General features: G+C 35.9%; 1 protein-coding gene across 1 annotated transcript in view; it reads right to left on the bottom strand.

The window, feature by feature from the left end:
* tspan7 (tetraspanin 7) overlaps positions 1 to 10,925 on the bottom strand; it is a 33,808-nt gene extending 22,883 nt beyond the window's left edge. Inside the window, exon 1 of the mRNA XM_079424947.1 lies at positions 10,785 to 10,925. Coding sequence (XP_079281073.1) covers positions 10,785 to 10,865 — 81 coding nt within the window. The 5' untranslated portion in view covers positions 10,866 to 10,925. The remainder of the gene's footprint in view (positions 1 to 10,784) is intronic.
* Positions 10,926 to 14,264: the final 3,339 nt, after the last annotated feature.

The raw sequence follows: 14,264 nt of genomic DNA, 5'->3' as shown, positions 1-14,264 counted from the left end.
TATCAGAACTGTCCAAAAATAAACACTTGCAAAAGCACACAGAGTTGATGTTTTCGTTATGCCGTTCTTATCACGCAATGCAAGTTACAGTAAATATTGTGTGAAGCACTGCTGACACCTTCCTCGCTGACTCCTAGATGTCTGTCTGATACACAATGCTTTTCTTTCCGCTATCAACAGGCTGTGAGAGTTTGACACATGAACGCACACACACCAAACAACAGGTGACACCATAATCACTCTAGTCCTTTATGTGACACACACACACACACTCTCTCTCTCTTTCTGTTCTCACAGGACACAGCGTGTCGCATCACAGTTTGCTTCTGTGGCACTTTCTCTCATACGGTCAAGCTGGGAAAAGCATCTGGTCACACGGGGGGCCCAGGACAACAAACACAGAGAGACCCCAGAACAACAGAGCTCGCAGTCAGACACTTCCTGTATAACATTCATCTGTGAAGAAAGATCCGCAGATTGTCATCTTTGCCACATTTAAGCATTCATCAGCAGTGTCTTACCTGTTATTATTATTTTTTATATATATATATACCTAAATGTTTAACTGTCGTTAAATGTTGTCGTTTACTTAAAATGTTGTTGCTGTTTAACATTTAAAGTATTGTAACTTCATATATGTTTAGGTCTTTAATTTTTTATTATTGTTAAAAACTAGGAATGCCAATAGAATAGAAATTGTGATGAATTTTGCTACTTTTATGATTTAAACACGTTTTACAGCTCATTTGTAAATCAATCTGGATTAAAAACATCTGCTAAATGCGTGTGTGTTTGAATCAAGATTGCGATCTATTAATGATTATTCATGCAGCTCTAATCCCTTTCATTACTTTTTTTTCTCAATTTTTGTGAATCCCTTTTAAACCCTTATTTGAAAACACATTTTATTAAATGACAATAAAAAATTGTTGTTGAAAATAATCCATTTTGAAAACCCCTTTCATAAAATAAATAAAAAATAAGAAATAATTGTGAACCACTTCTGCCAAAACCTCTTGAAACCTTGAAAACCTCTTTTATTAAATAACATCAAAAGCTAAAAAGAATTCAATTTCTGTAAAGCCCTTGTGGCCACCTGTCTGAAATCCCTTAATATTAAATAACAATACAAATTTTTACATTTTGTGAACCCCTTGCAGCCCCCGGTTTGAAATCTCCTTTCATTCCCAATGTACATAGGCCTAGATAAAAGTCACTAATTTTTGCTCACCTTCCCTATATAGTACAGTTTCACATCTTTCCAGTGCATGAGAAACAGTGCAGTGCTTAATTTTAAAAGATCGTAAAAGTCAAACAAAATCCTGCTTGTTTTCTTCCCTGAATTGTATCAGCTCAGACTGAGCTGGTAATTTTCCCTTGTCTTCCACTCCACTGCTCTCTCTCTCTCTCTCTCTCTCTCTCTCTCTCTCTCTCTCTCTCTCTCGGCCATTGCCGTACATCTTCATGATCCAGTGCGGCTCGTCGATAACTGCTGTTTGTTCTGAGAGGGTCGGTTAGATGGGCCGCCGCACGTTTAATGGCCATCTACAGCTGTCAGAGGGACTGGCCTTTCAGCCTCATTCTCTCCTGCACCGCTTCCGAGAAATGTTAGATCAGAGTCGGCGGAAAACAGCCGGCAAGAGTCAGCGTCTCTATGACACCGAAAGGTCCATCTCATTATTCAGAGAGTCAACTGACAGGAAAATGGAGGCCGGTGGCAGCTTAAATCAGAGCGATCTATCCAAGGCTAAATTGACTGTGTATTTGGCGGTTAGCAGGAAACGAAGGACTGATGTGTGGATAGCTAAAACAGATCAAATTAAAGCAAAAACAGACAGAGACGAATCTCATTTCGAAATAAAAGACAGTGAATTTTGGCCTTCAACTAGAGTGCATGTGTTTAACAGAGCGGGAAATGAGAACGCTAATGCTAATGGGGGAGCCATCTATTTTAGTGGGCATCTCATTAACACTAACAACCCTAAGTAACAAACTTCGCTACTTAAATTTGTTGTGCTATGAACGCATTGTAAAATGTAGTTTCTTAATATTTTTGGTTGTTTTTGAGGTTAAAAAAATATATAGGCTATGTTTTTAAAACAAGATAACCTTTGTGAAGAACTGTGCTTAATAAAATCTTAATAGTATTTAATTTTTTTTTTAACTTGTGTATAATCCAGTACTATAAAAAAGGCCATTTAAGTGTTTTTAAAAAGACTATAAAAACATGTTTATTAAAACACTTAGGAACACTCTTAAGAACACACTTAAGTATACATCTGAGTACAGATTTAAGTACATTCTTACCCCTATGTCACTACATTCGGTAGTACATTTTTAACCAAAGACAATAGATGTATGAAATTCTGAATAAAGACTTAAGTCCTACTTAAGTATGTTAAATTTCATGTAAATTCAACACTAGTATAACACATTTTATTTAATTGCAAATAACACGCAATTCAGTGTCCAAAAACATTCAGTTTGCACTTAGTATATATTTTTAGAAAAGCATATATAAAGTATATATTTTTTAAAGTATATTATTTCCATAATTAGCACTTTGTGTGCTGGAAAGTACTTATTTTTCCACAAAACAAATCAGCATTAGCAACCTAGCAACAAGGAAAACCGTATCTAAATGTCCTTAAAACAAGACAGATCCCCTTGTGAAAAAATAAGCATGCTTGATTGTATTGAATGTGCACTTGTAGTGTATTTCAAATCATAAATGGATACTTTTTAAAAATGTACTTGTAGATAATATAGTACTAATGCAATAAAAATTTCCCTTTAGTGTACTTTAAAGGGTATATGGTAACACTTTATTTTAAGATGTCCTTGTTACACGTTACATGTACTTACTATTTTAACAATAAATTATGCATAATTACATGAAAGTACCCCTAATCCTAACCATATAGTAAGTACATGTAGTTAATTAATATTACTCCGTACTTAAATGTATACTTACACTGTAACAAGGACACCTTAAAAAAAGTGTAACCAAGTATACTTTAGTGGCTGTGCCTTTATACACTTAAGTACACTTCAACCTTATTTCAAAGACAATAGAATTATGAAATTATAAATAAAGATTAACTTAAAATGTCAAAAATGCATGCTAAAATTAAAATAATTGCCAATAACAAACTAAGTCTGCACTTTGACATTCTTTTAAAGTGTATGACTATTAGCCTATTTCCATAATAAGTGCTTAAAAAGTATGCTAAAGTTAACTTAATTTTCACAAGAGAAATCTGTATTAGCAAAAGTGTTCAGTTTATGCTTGAAACAAAAACAACTGAATTAGTTGGTCTCTTTCTGGCTTCGATCGGTAAGCAACCACTCAGGAACCATCAAAAACACTCCAGCACCTGCTTAGCAATGTATTCTGAAAACCATTTAGTAGATCTTAGCACCAGCACAATGCTCTGAGAGGCTTCCATAACACACTAGCATTGTTTTTTTACAGGCTAGCACTGCTCACAATTTTAATTCCAAGACGAGGATATAATAGACTAGATTTGTTTCTCCTTGGCTTAGTGTGACAACATGCATGCTAACCGCAACCGTCTGTAACTCAGGTGTTCCTAGCATGCTTAGTTATACAACACAGCAGCTAATATAAAGTTAATCATTTGAAAGTTAAAACTTATTTCTGTACAAAAAACGATACTTGTGCTACGTGCTGCTAACACAATCACTTAGCATACCCTTCCCCATGAGCGTAAAGCCTGCTAATCGCCATATCAGTACAAAGCAAATGCAAGAATCTTGCACCACGTCTCTAGCTAGCGGCTAATAATAGCATCTCTTTCATTAGCAGGCTTGTGTAAAACTGTTCATGGTGTCATTCCAGGACCTAAAAACAGGAATTCCAGTCACCTTTAAATTCCACAGCCAGGAACTAATTGGGAATATTCCAGGAATGCAAACGTGAGAGACTTTTCAAAGTGTTCAATTGGGACTTTAACAGTTTAACAAGTCAAACACAATTGGTAGTACAATTCAAACCATTTTAAAAAACAGTTTGATTTCCTACATTATAATTTATTTGTTATCAATTGGCTTTTTATCAACTGTAACTAAGCAACATTTAACAGTTATGATTTCCCATTCATTCACTCATGTAATCAGACGATATCATTCAGACAAGGATTAACCTAAAAAAAGCTCTCATACCAAACAGTGCCAAACCCCTGACACACACACAAACGGGATGTCACAGTAGGACACTCACACTTTTCAGAATTTCAGATGAATCACTTTTCAAAATCAACATATGAATGCATTGCTCACATTGACTCCAAATCAACAAAGGAATATTTGGCCTTTGCGATCTTTAATCAGATTTCCCTGCCAACAAAGTCACTCAGAACCAATCAGATCTCAACTCAATTTCATTTCCATTAGAGGTTGAAGCTTCTTTTTCTGATGGGTCCTGCTGTTTATTACTGCATTAATCAGACACTCCTTTAGGTTTTGTTCCCTTCCTGTTTACAAAACCACAATGAGTTTTTGATGCAGATAATAAAGGTAAAGATCATGTTTCCTGGGAAAGGCAATCCCAGTGGGAAAAGAAGTGTTTCTGTTCTGGATGTTTACCAAACTAGAGTCAGAAAGACACAGGGAATACACTGAATCATGTTGGGATTTTAGAGAAATATGGTGTTTTCAGGTTTTCATTGACACAAACACATCTATGATGTTCCTCACATGTCAAGCAGGTATCATGATTAAGCATCTCGTCAGCTGAGAGTCATGAGTGTCTTCATAAGCTGCCTTTAATAGGATTCAGAGCAGGATAATACCAACAGTCATTTAAAGAAGGACTGTAGAGCTGTGAAGATTTAATTGGATGAGTTCTATCACTAAAGGATTCTTAAAGGAAAAGTTCACCCAAAAATGAAAAATTGCTGAAAATCTACCCACCCTCAAGCCATCTAAGATATAGATGAGTTGGTTTCTTCACCAGAATATATTTGGAGAAATGTAGCATTACATCACTTGGTCACCAATGGATCCTCTGCAGTGAATGGGTGCCGTCAGAATAAGAATAAGAATAAGAATAAGAGTCCAAACAGTCCATCATTTAACGTGTTTGTAATATGTTTTTTAACTGCAAACTGTTGCATCTAGCTAAAGTATGAGTCTAAAATATTGCTTTCTCCAGTCAGGGGCAGTCGTGGCCTAATAGATAGAGAGTTGAACTTGTAACCCGAAGGTCGTGGGTTTGAGTCTCAGGTCCGGCAGGTATTGTAGGTGGGGGGAGTGAATAACCAACACGCTCTCCACCCTCAATACCACGACTGAGGTGAGACCCTTGAGCAAGGCACCGAACCCCAAACTGCTCCCCGGGCTGCCCACTGCTCCGGGTGTATGTTCACTACTGTGTGTACACTTGGATGGGTTAAATGCACAAATTCCGAGTACGGGTCACCATACTTGGCCACACACCACTTCCCTTTCCCCTTCATCTCCTTTGACTAAGGAGAGAAGTGACGCTTTAAAGTTAAAACGCCTTGTGATAGATTTGTTTCTTACAAATGCACAAAGCTTTTTACTTTACAATTTGTTAATTGATCGACTGGAGTGTGGATTAATTGTGGACTACTGTGTGATGTTTTTATCAGCTGTTTGGACTCTCATTCTTCCACATCTGTTCTGAAAACTGATCTAGCCTAAATCTTGGATGGCTCAAGGGTGAGTACATTTTCAGCAAGAAAACACGGTTAAAACATGACTTAATTTGTATACAATATGAGAGATTAAATGTTTCTCAGTTCCTCCCGTTTTGATGGTGAAGTTCTATCTGAATAAATCTCTGTTTGATCACTCTACCTCTGCCCTCCGAAGCGAACAATAACACAATGTAAAAAATACTTTCTTTTATTCTTTTACTGTATTCTAACTGGTTATCATTAAGAATGGAGGCCACAAAACGTAAAAAAAATTAAGCATCCATTAAAAAAAAAAATATACATTTTATGGCATCGCTTTGAAAACCCTTTTTGAACAAAATAGCAATAAAATTAGCTGTAAATAGTTTTAATTTTCTATAAATCTACATAAAATTCAATTTACAGTGATAAGCAACACCAATTTGTGCCACTTGTTTTAAATTTTTTTATTAATCACAAGCTCTGCCCACAATAAAATCACTTTGGTCCAAATTACAACTTCACATAATAAATACACTAAGAAAACACACCACATAACATTGCCAGTAAAAAACAACATATCAAACAGAATATGTAGAGTTAGCCAAATAAATACACATTTCTGGCATGAAACTCTAGATGGCGCAGTCCGATAGGTCTAACTCAATCTGATCTAACGACATCATCATCACATGGCACAGCTGATTGGTTCTCTCCTGTATCAGTAGCCAATGAGGTCACTGCTCAACATTCAAATAGACTAGTGCTTGCTGTAGCAGTTCGCAGCACACTTCAGAAACCTTCCTCCACCTTCCCCAGCTCCACCTGTATAGATCTGCTATGAGGTGATTCATGCATGCTATATGGGGGTTATTTCATGCATGCTATATTTGCAGCAGCAGTATTTCTTACATGCTCACAGCAGCATGTTGTAGATGTATCGGCAGTATCAAGTCTCGGTACTTACTCTGCCGCAGCAGTGTAGCAGATCTTTTCCACCAAGACTAACAAGATTAACATTGTCATGTACATTACCATGCCAATCCCTCCGAGAGTTGTCATGACAGAACTGCCTTTAACTTGTGAACTTGCAATGTGCAACTTGCAATCATGAGTTTGACATAATTGGTTTTTACTAGTTGGAAACTAGCATGAACATGAACGTAACATAAACATCAAACATGTTATGATTAGCTGTGTTACTTTAAAGCATTTTTCCTTCCAGCGAGGACAGGGTTGGAAATACTGGAAACGTGTTGCGTCGTGTCTGGTTAACTCAAGGTGTTAGATCTTCTCCACAAATAGCAGCATGTTAACATGTGAAATACAATCTAATCTGGCTGGGTGTGAAATGCACTAGTTATTTCATTCAAAGCAACAGGCACCAGTCTCCTCTGCCTCATGTTCGGCCTGTCTTTTCTCAGCCCTCTTAGTCTGCCTCTGGGAGAACAGAGAGTGTGAATGTGTTTGTGAGGGTCGACAGCAGGACACACGGCGCTCCGTCTGTCTGCGTTCAGACGAACAGAATGAACCCAACAGGTCCAGAACAGCTGATGGGAGGATGGAGAAACGACACCAACTCCATTTTCATTTGTCACTCACATGCTCTCTATCTAATTTCTGCCTCTATCTTCACATCTCGCTTCAATTATGCCCTCGCTCGCTCGCTGTTTCAACACAACGTGAGTTTCAAAGCTCATTTGTTCTGCCAGTGCACAATTCAGTTTAGTGATGCTAACTGCACACTTGAATCCTTCAAATGTTCTTTTAAACTGCATAATTATTCCATTTAAACACAAAATTACAAAAAACACAAGTGAATCAATCAACCAGCCAAAACATCTAACCAAACGATAGGGGTTTGTCTGTTTTAATACTCAAAGTGCGCTTAAATGCACATGTATCTGGATAGATTTCATATATATTCCACATAACTTATTTGATTAATTACTGCTGCCATAATTATTAGGAAAAGATTTCTTTACCCAAATTGCGCAATTACATAGTGTCAAAATAAGGAAGCCTATTAGTGCTAAAAAATATACTATTTCAGCACATTTACAGAAGAGATAAACTCAATTGTTAGTCATTTGTAAATAAGACACAAGGGTTTGTCTGAAAGTCTACTTGCGAAATTGCAAAATTGTTTAAAAAAATTTGCTTCGTAAATTTAGCCTAAATCAAAAATATTGCCTAAATCATGCAATTATATAGCGTGAAAATAAGCAGGTATTTTCATGCTGAAAAAAATTACAATTACTTCGTAATAATGTTATTTTACTGCATTTACTTCGGAGGTAAACTGATTTGTGAGTTGTTTGTAAATAAGAAACAAGGGTCTGCGCAGAAATAGCTACTACTTGTGAAAATGCTAAATGCTATATAAATAGAGCTTGATTCTTGATGAAATGTTCCAGACGGTTCAAATTTTAGTCGTAATAGATGTTTTAGATAATATCTTAGTCATTATTACTAGGAAATGTACATAAATGTCTCTTTTAAACCAAAAAATTACGTTATCCAAATTGCGCAATTATATAGAAAATAAGTGATGAAAAATGACAAACAGTCAATTAAAATATGCTATTTCAGAGCATTATAACCAAGAACTCAAATTAATTTTCAGTCATTCGTAAATAGTCTTATTTATGAATGACTCACAATTCAGTTTATAATGGTTCACTCTTAAGTGCTACTTGCGAAAGTGCTAAATTACTTTCCTATGAGTTTTTTTCTTGATTAAAGATTTCACTTTTAGTCAGAATATACATTTTAGATCATATTTAACTTTATTTTATGAAAACAAAACTACAAGAGGCAGAATTCAACACAGACAAATGTAAAATGACAAACTTACTTTATAATAACACACTATTTCAGCACATTTACCCCAAAAATTAACTGAGTTGTGAGTTGTTCGTAAATAAGATGAATGGGTTTGCGCTAAAATACTGTTTTGCAAATTCACTCCTATTAGTTTGCTTCTTGCTTAAACCATTTTAGACATTTTAGATCATTTTTAACTTGGATGAAAATGAGGCTACGAGATGCTGAACTCGACGTATTGTTTTTGTCAAATAAATATGGCGTCTACTCTGAGGTCTACAGTAGAAATACACGGCGTTTCAGTCCAAATGACCTAGATTTGGGTCATGCACTGGATCACTGTGCCGAGTGGGATTACAGACGGACAGAGAGCTGAACAGCCGCTGGTTGGTGGAACAAGGCCAAACTGCATTACTGAAGCTCCAGTGAGCACAGAAGGAACTAACTACCGAACGAACTACTAACACAAACCCAGAGTGTTGACCTACATGAGATCTGAAGCCCACATTCCTGGGAAGAAACACGTCTTCAAAACCGGTTCAATCAAATACACACCGAGTGCAATATGCCAATTTTGACAGCCGCTTCAAAGTTTGTTTCTGGAGTTTTCCATTATACATCATTATTGTCTGACTATATGAGAGTAGCCATTCTAAGCCCAAAAAATAATGCAATCTATGCATACTTCTATGAACCTGAATATCGCAAAGACTCAATCAAGAAAAATCAAAGCAATATAATCAAGTCACTGCAAAAATCCCTCACACAGGCTAATCATCAAATATTTAAATCGCTATTGTTTTTTTAAATTCCTAAACGTTCACATTTCTTGAATATTTCACATGAGATTTTAAATTGATATCTGAGGTCAAATTGGCTTGCAGATGGTTTTAATGAATCGTGTCGATTGTACAGTAATTCATCACTTAGTAATCACATCTAACAGAACATGTGCTCAATTACTTGGCCCTTTTTCCCCATTTCTTCTGAATAATTAATGATAAAATGGAATATTTGTCTAATTCTTAACAAATAACTTATTCAGGCCATTGCCTTTCTTTGCCTACAAAACTGCAAAAACACTTTAGAATATCTTGCATTAGCTAGTCATTAACAAACATTACATATCGTTGAACAGATTAAACATACATGCAAAAATAGCCTATAAATCAATGTATCTAGTCCCAGCCTTAGTCTGTGCATCAGATTCGCCAAAGTTTGCCAGGTTAGTAGCATCAAATCTTTGAAAGCTGGTTTTTGCATCACATAGTTAAGAAATCCTCCCTTAATTGACTAGAAAAACTTCACGTCGCATGTCAGTCAGACCATTTATTCCTGTCTAAATGGGGGGTTTTTGGGCAGAAACAAGAACTGGAATTCATGTCTATGCAAGAAATGTGAATGAAATGTGAATGTTCTTATACTGAAAGTTATATTATAAAGAGTTACTATTAATACGTAGCCTATAATACTAAAAAAAAATGATAGCTGGAGCAGTCATTACACACAGATACAACAGTGGTACCGGGGCGGTGCCATCATGTCACAGTCAACCGTAACTATCCAAAGACTTTCAACAGACAGAAACCATCACATTCATTACTAAAGATGAGGATGCAGAGGTTTGCTTCATATGACAGAGATGATTCACTGAAACCCTAACATTTCTAGAAGCTGTCCATATTTGTATCATTTTAATGCCTGTATATTCAGATTCAGTCAATCATATTCAGCAAATGTCCATGTTTGGACATTAACTTTCGATTTATGATCCATCATATTCAGCATATGTCCATATTTGGGCATTAATGTTAAAATTACAAGTAATGATGTCCAAGATATGCTCATATTTGAACATTAATATTTAATTAACAATTTAGAATGTTGTGTATATGTCCATTTTTGGACATTAATATTCAATTCATCAGGAATAATGTTCTGCATATGTCCTTATTTAAACATTAATATTAATTAAATATGAATAATATCCAAACTCATCATGAGCATCTCATTTTGCGTCTCAAAAAACTGCGTTTTTTATGTTTTTCATCATTTGCCTTGAAATGCATATTGTGTCTCATATTCTTGATCAGAATCGTTGCTATGCATAATCATATTCGTGTTTCTAATGGCCTCAGATGGGTCCAGCCCTGCCATGATGGAGATGCACTTGTTTTCTAGTGGCGCAATATTGCAACAAACGCCTTATTATGATAACAAATCAATTTAAATGCTTCATAACATGCCGCGGAAACATGAAACGCTCAAAAACGCTAATGAATGAGGGTCACTCACCCAGAACACGAAGGAATAGACGATGAGGAGCGTTTTGAGGCAGGTTATGACTGGTTTGGTCTCCATTCTCCTTGATGCCATGAGCGCAGTGGGTTTGTGCTGCTGTGATTCTCCGCTGCGCCTCTGCCTCTGCGCTCCAGTCACTCTAAACGCGCCTGGCCAATCAGAGGGCGAGATACCCCGCGAAGGACCCGCCCAGCTCCGTCAGGCTCTCTGCTGGCCAATCAGAGGAAGAGAAAGGGGACGTTCAATCTCCGCCCTCGAGACGCGACGCCCTCTGCTGGACGTCACATGACAGTGACGACAGTTGCGCTGAATGTGAGGCAGGTGCCTTTGCGTCAGTCAAAATGTGATGAAAAAATGAAATCTGTGAAAAAAATGTAATTGTTTTTTTTTTTTTTTATTAACCTCTTTTTTTTTTTTTGGTTTGCAAGCATTGTTATAGGATATACTTTTACTTACTTTACTTTTAGTAATTTAGCAGACGCTTTTATCCAAAGCGATTTACAAATAAGAAAAAGTAACTAAAACTAAAAGTTAACACTCTGTAAATACTCTATACACACACATTTAAGAAAATACAGAAATTAAATAAAATTGACAAATGCATACAACAACATTTCAATAGTAAACATATAAATGAAAAAAAAAAAAAAAAAAAAAAACGATACTTGTATCCTTTGCCGGTGTCCCAGCCCGGTGGAGTCGATGGTCTTTACACTCTTAAAATGTCTTAAACTTTTTGCATATAAAATGTCAATTTTTGCTAGTTAACCTTTGATAAAAATAAAATTAAAATATAACTTTTTTTTACACTAAATAATAAGCATTTGTTTAATTTAATTGACATTTTTTATACTTTCTGTCCTTGCCTGACTTTGCATACAAATGACTAGGCTACATAAATTGTATAAGCTTATTCAAAACTATTAATAAAACTCTCAGAATGTAAAACCTTGGTGTCATAAATCAAAAGTGTTTATTGAGTTGCTTAATGATTTATTTTTTTCATATTTTCATGTCTGTTCTTGCTTGCCTTTAAATAAAATTGTATAAATAAAATGAAATACAGAAGCTGTGGGTTCACTGAAAACTAATAAAGCTGTGATTTTCTTCTATATTAGTTGTCTGATGATAAGTTGTAAACATTTATTATATCACAAACATTTTATCACACTTAAGTAACAAAAATCTGACACATTTTACGTTTGACACAAGTTTTAGGGCATTTAATGTCATATATAAGTGCTGTCGAACAATTAATCACGATTAATCACATCCAAAATAAAAGTTTACAAAACATATGTGTGTGTACTGTGTATATTTATTATGGGCTATATATATATATATATATATATATATATATATATATATATATATAATACACACACATACAGTATATATTATGAAAATATTTACATGTATATTCATTTATATATTTATATTTAGGGCCCAAGCCAGTAAGGCGCAGGGCCCTATTGTTCTTCTAAGGATTATTAGGGCCCAAGCCAGTAAGGCGCAGGGCCCTATTGTTCTTCTAAGGATTATTAGGGCCCAAGCCAGTAAGGCGCAGGGCCCTATTGTTCTTCTAAGGATTATTATTAGGGCCCAAGCCAGTAAGGCGCAGGGCCCTATTGTTCTTCTAAGGATTATTATTTTTAGGGCCCAAGCCAGTAAGGCGCAGGGCCCTATTGTTCTTCTAAGGATTATTATTATTTTTTTTTTTTTTTTTTTTTTTTTTTTTTTTTTTTTTTTTTTTATTTCAATCATCCGGGCACTTTTGGGGGCCTTAACGTGCCCGAAAACTCTCGAAAATTGGCACGCACATTGGAACCTGCGGCCATTAGGACGCCGCTGAGGCTGGGACCCGGGCGTGGCACAGGGGCTCTACGGCGCCCCCTGGAAAATTGTCAGAAAACTTGATGTATAGCTCACACATACTTGCACGTATTCATATGAAACTCGGTACACATATAGAACTCATTGAGCTGAACAACTTTCACGCAGCATGTCTTAGGCTCCGCCCAACAGGAAGTCGGCTATTCAGGGCTGTTTAAAAAGCGCATGCTCTGGAATTTGATATACTCCTCTGAGGATTTCCATACGATTGCCACCAAACTCGGTGAACATGATCTCAGGACATTGGGGACGCTAAATTGCGAAGATATTTTTGATATGTCGAACGGTTTGCCCGTGGCGAGGCGATGAAGTTATGGCGAAAAATGAGACCCAGGAAATGCCTAATAACGTCCACATACATTGTATGATGTAGATCAAACTTCAGAGATTTGTTCGTTGTATGATGCCGATCGGATAGATGTGACTATTATGACTGAAAGTTATAGCGCCACCAACTGGCTGCAGGAAGTGTGTCGTTTTCAAAATGCTTTGAATTCAGCATCTTATTTTTACTCGATTTGCTTCAAACTTCACCAGAATAATGTCAAAACACGGCCGATGTAAAACTGTGAAGGGAAGATTGATATCTAAAATTATGTTGCCATGGCAACGTGTCAAAGTTGAAAATTCGTTTCTGGTGATTTTGAGGCAGATAACATGTTTAGAATGTCATGAAACTCAACACACATATGAGTATTAATGATAGTTAGACACTGGAAAAAGCTCATATACGGGCGTGGAAGAGGCACTCTATAGCGCCACCTTTTGTCAAAAATGAGGGGGTTAGTTTTAGCTACAGACCCCAAACTCGGTACATAAATTGTTCTAATTAATCCGGACAACTTTCTAATTTACAGTCATTAGCTACGACCAACAGGAAGTCGGCTATATTTATTTTAATGTGGGTTTTTTTTAAAAACGGGCTGTAAACAAATTAATACTCCTCCAAGCAGAAACACAGAAATCACACCAAACATTTTTTATCATGATGCCAAAATACTGAAGATGCTAAATTGCGGACGGATTTAGGATATCTTGAACGATGATTTAATGGCAATTTATTAAAGTTACAGTAAAAAAGATCATTTCTTTTTTTTTTTTATCTTTTAAGAGCAGCTTCCAAACACTTCATAAAAAATTACATACACAGAACAATACAGTCTGAGGATATGTGATTAATTTTATGAATTTACAATACACTATGCAGAGGAGAAAATTTGAAAACTATCAGAGAGTTAGACTTAGACTGCTTCTGAGTGAGAGATCCCTGTCAGCCTGCAGCTGAGTGAGGGGTGGGGTGGGGTGTGAGTGACTGTGTGAGTGACTGTGTGGATTGAGCCAGTGGGTGAGAGAGAGAAAGAGAGAGAGAGGGTCTGTTTTTTTAAATCTTTAAAAAATGCTTATAAATCATTAAAGATTTTGATAACACTTTATAATAAGGTCTCAATTCTTAACATTAGGAAATGCATTAATTAACGTGAACTAACAATGAAAAATATATTTTTACAGCATGTTAATTTTTCCATGATAGTATGAACTAACAAAGAACAATTTTTTTAAAGCATTTATTAAACTTTTTAA

The sequence above is a fragment of the Barbus barbus genome (assembly GCF_936440315.1).
Source record: "Barbus barbus genome assembly, chromosome: 9".
NCBI classification, from domain to species: domain Eukaryota; kingdom Metazoa; phylum Chordata; class Actinopteri; order Cypriniformes; family Cyprinidae; genus Barbus; species Barbus barbus.
The sequence above is the reverse complement of the archived record's forward strand: the minus strand, read 5'-3'. Positions and strand labels throughout refer to the sequence as shown.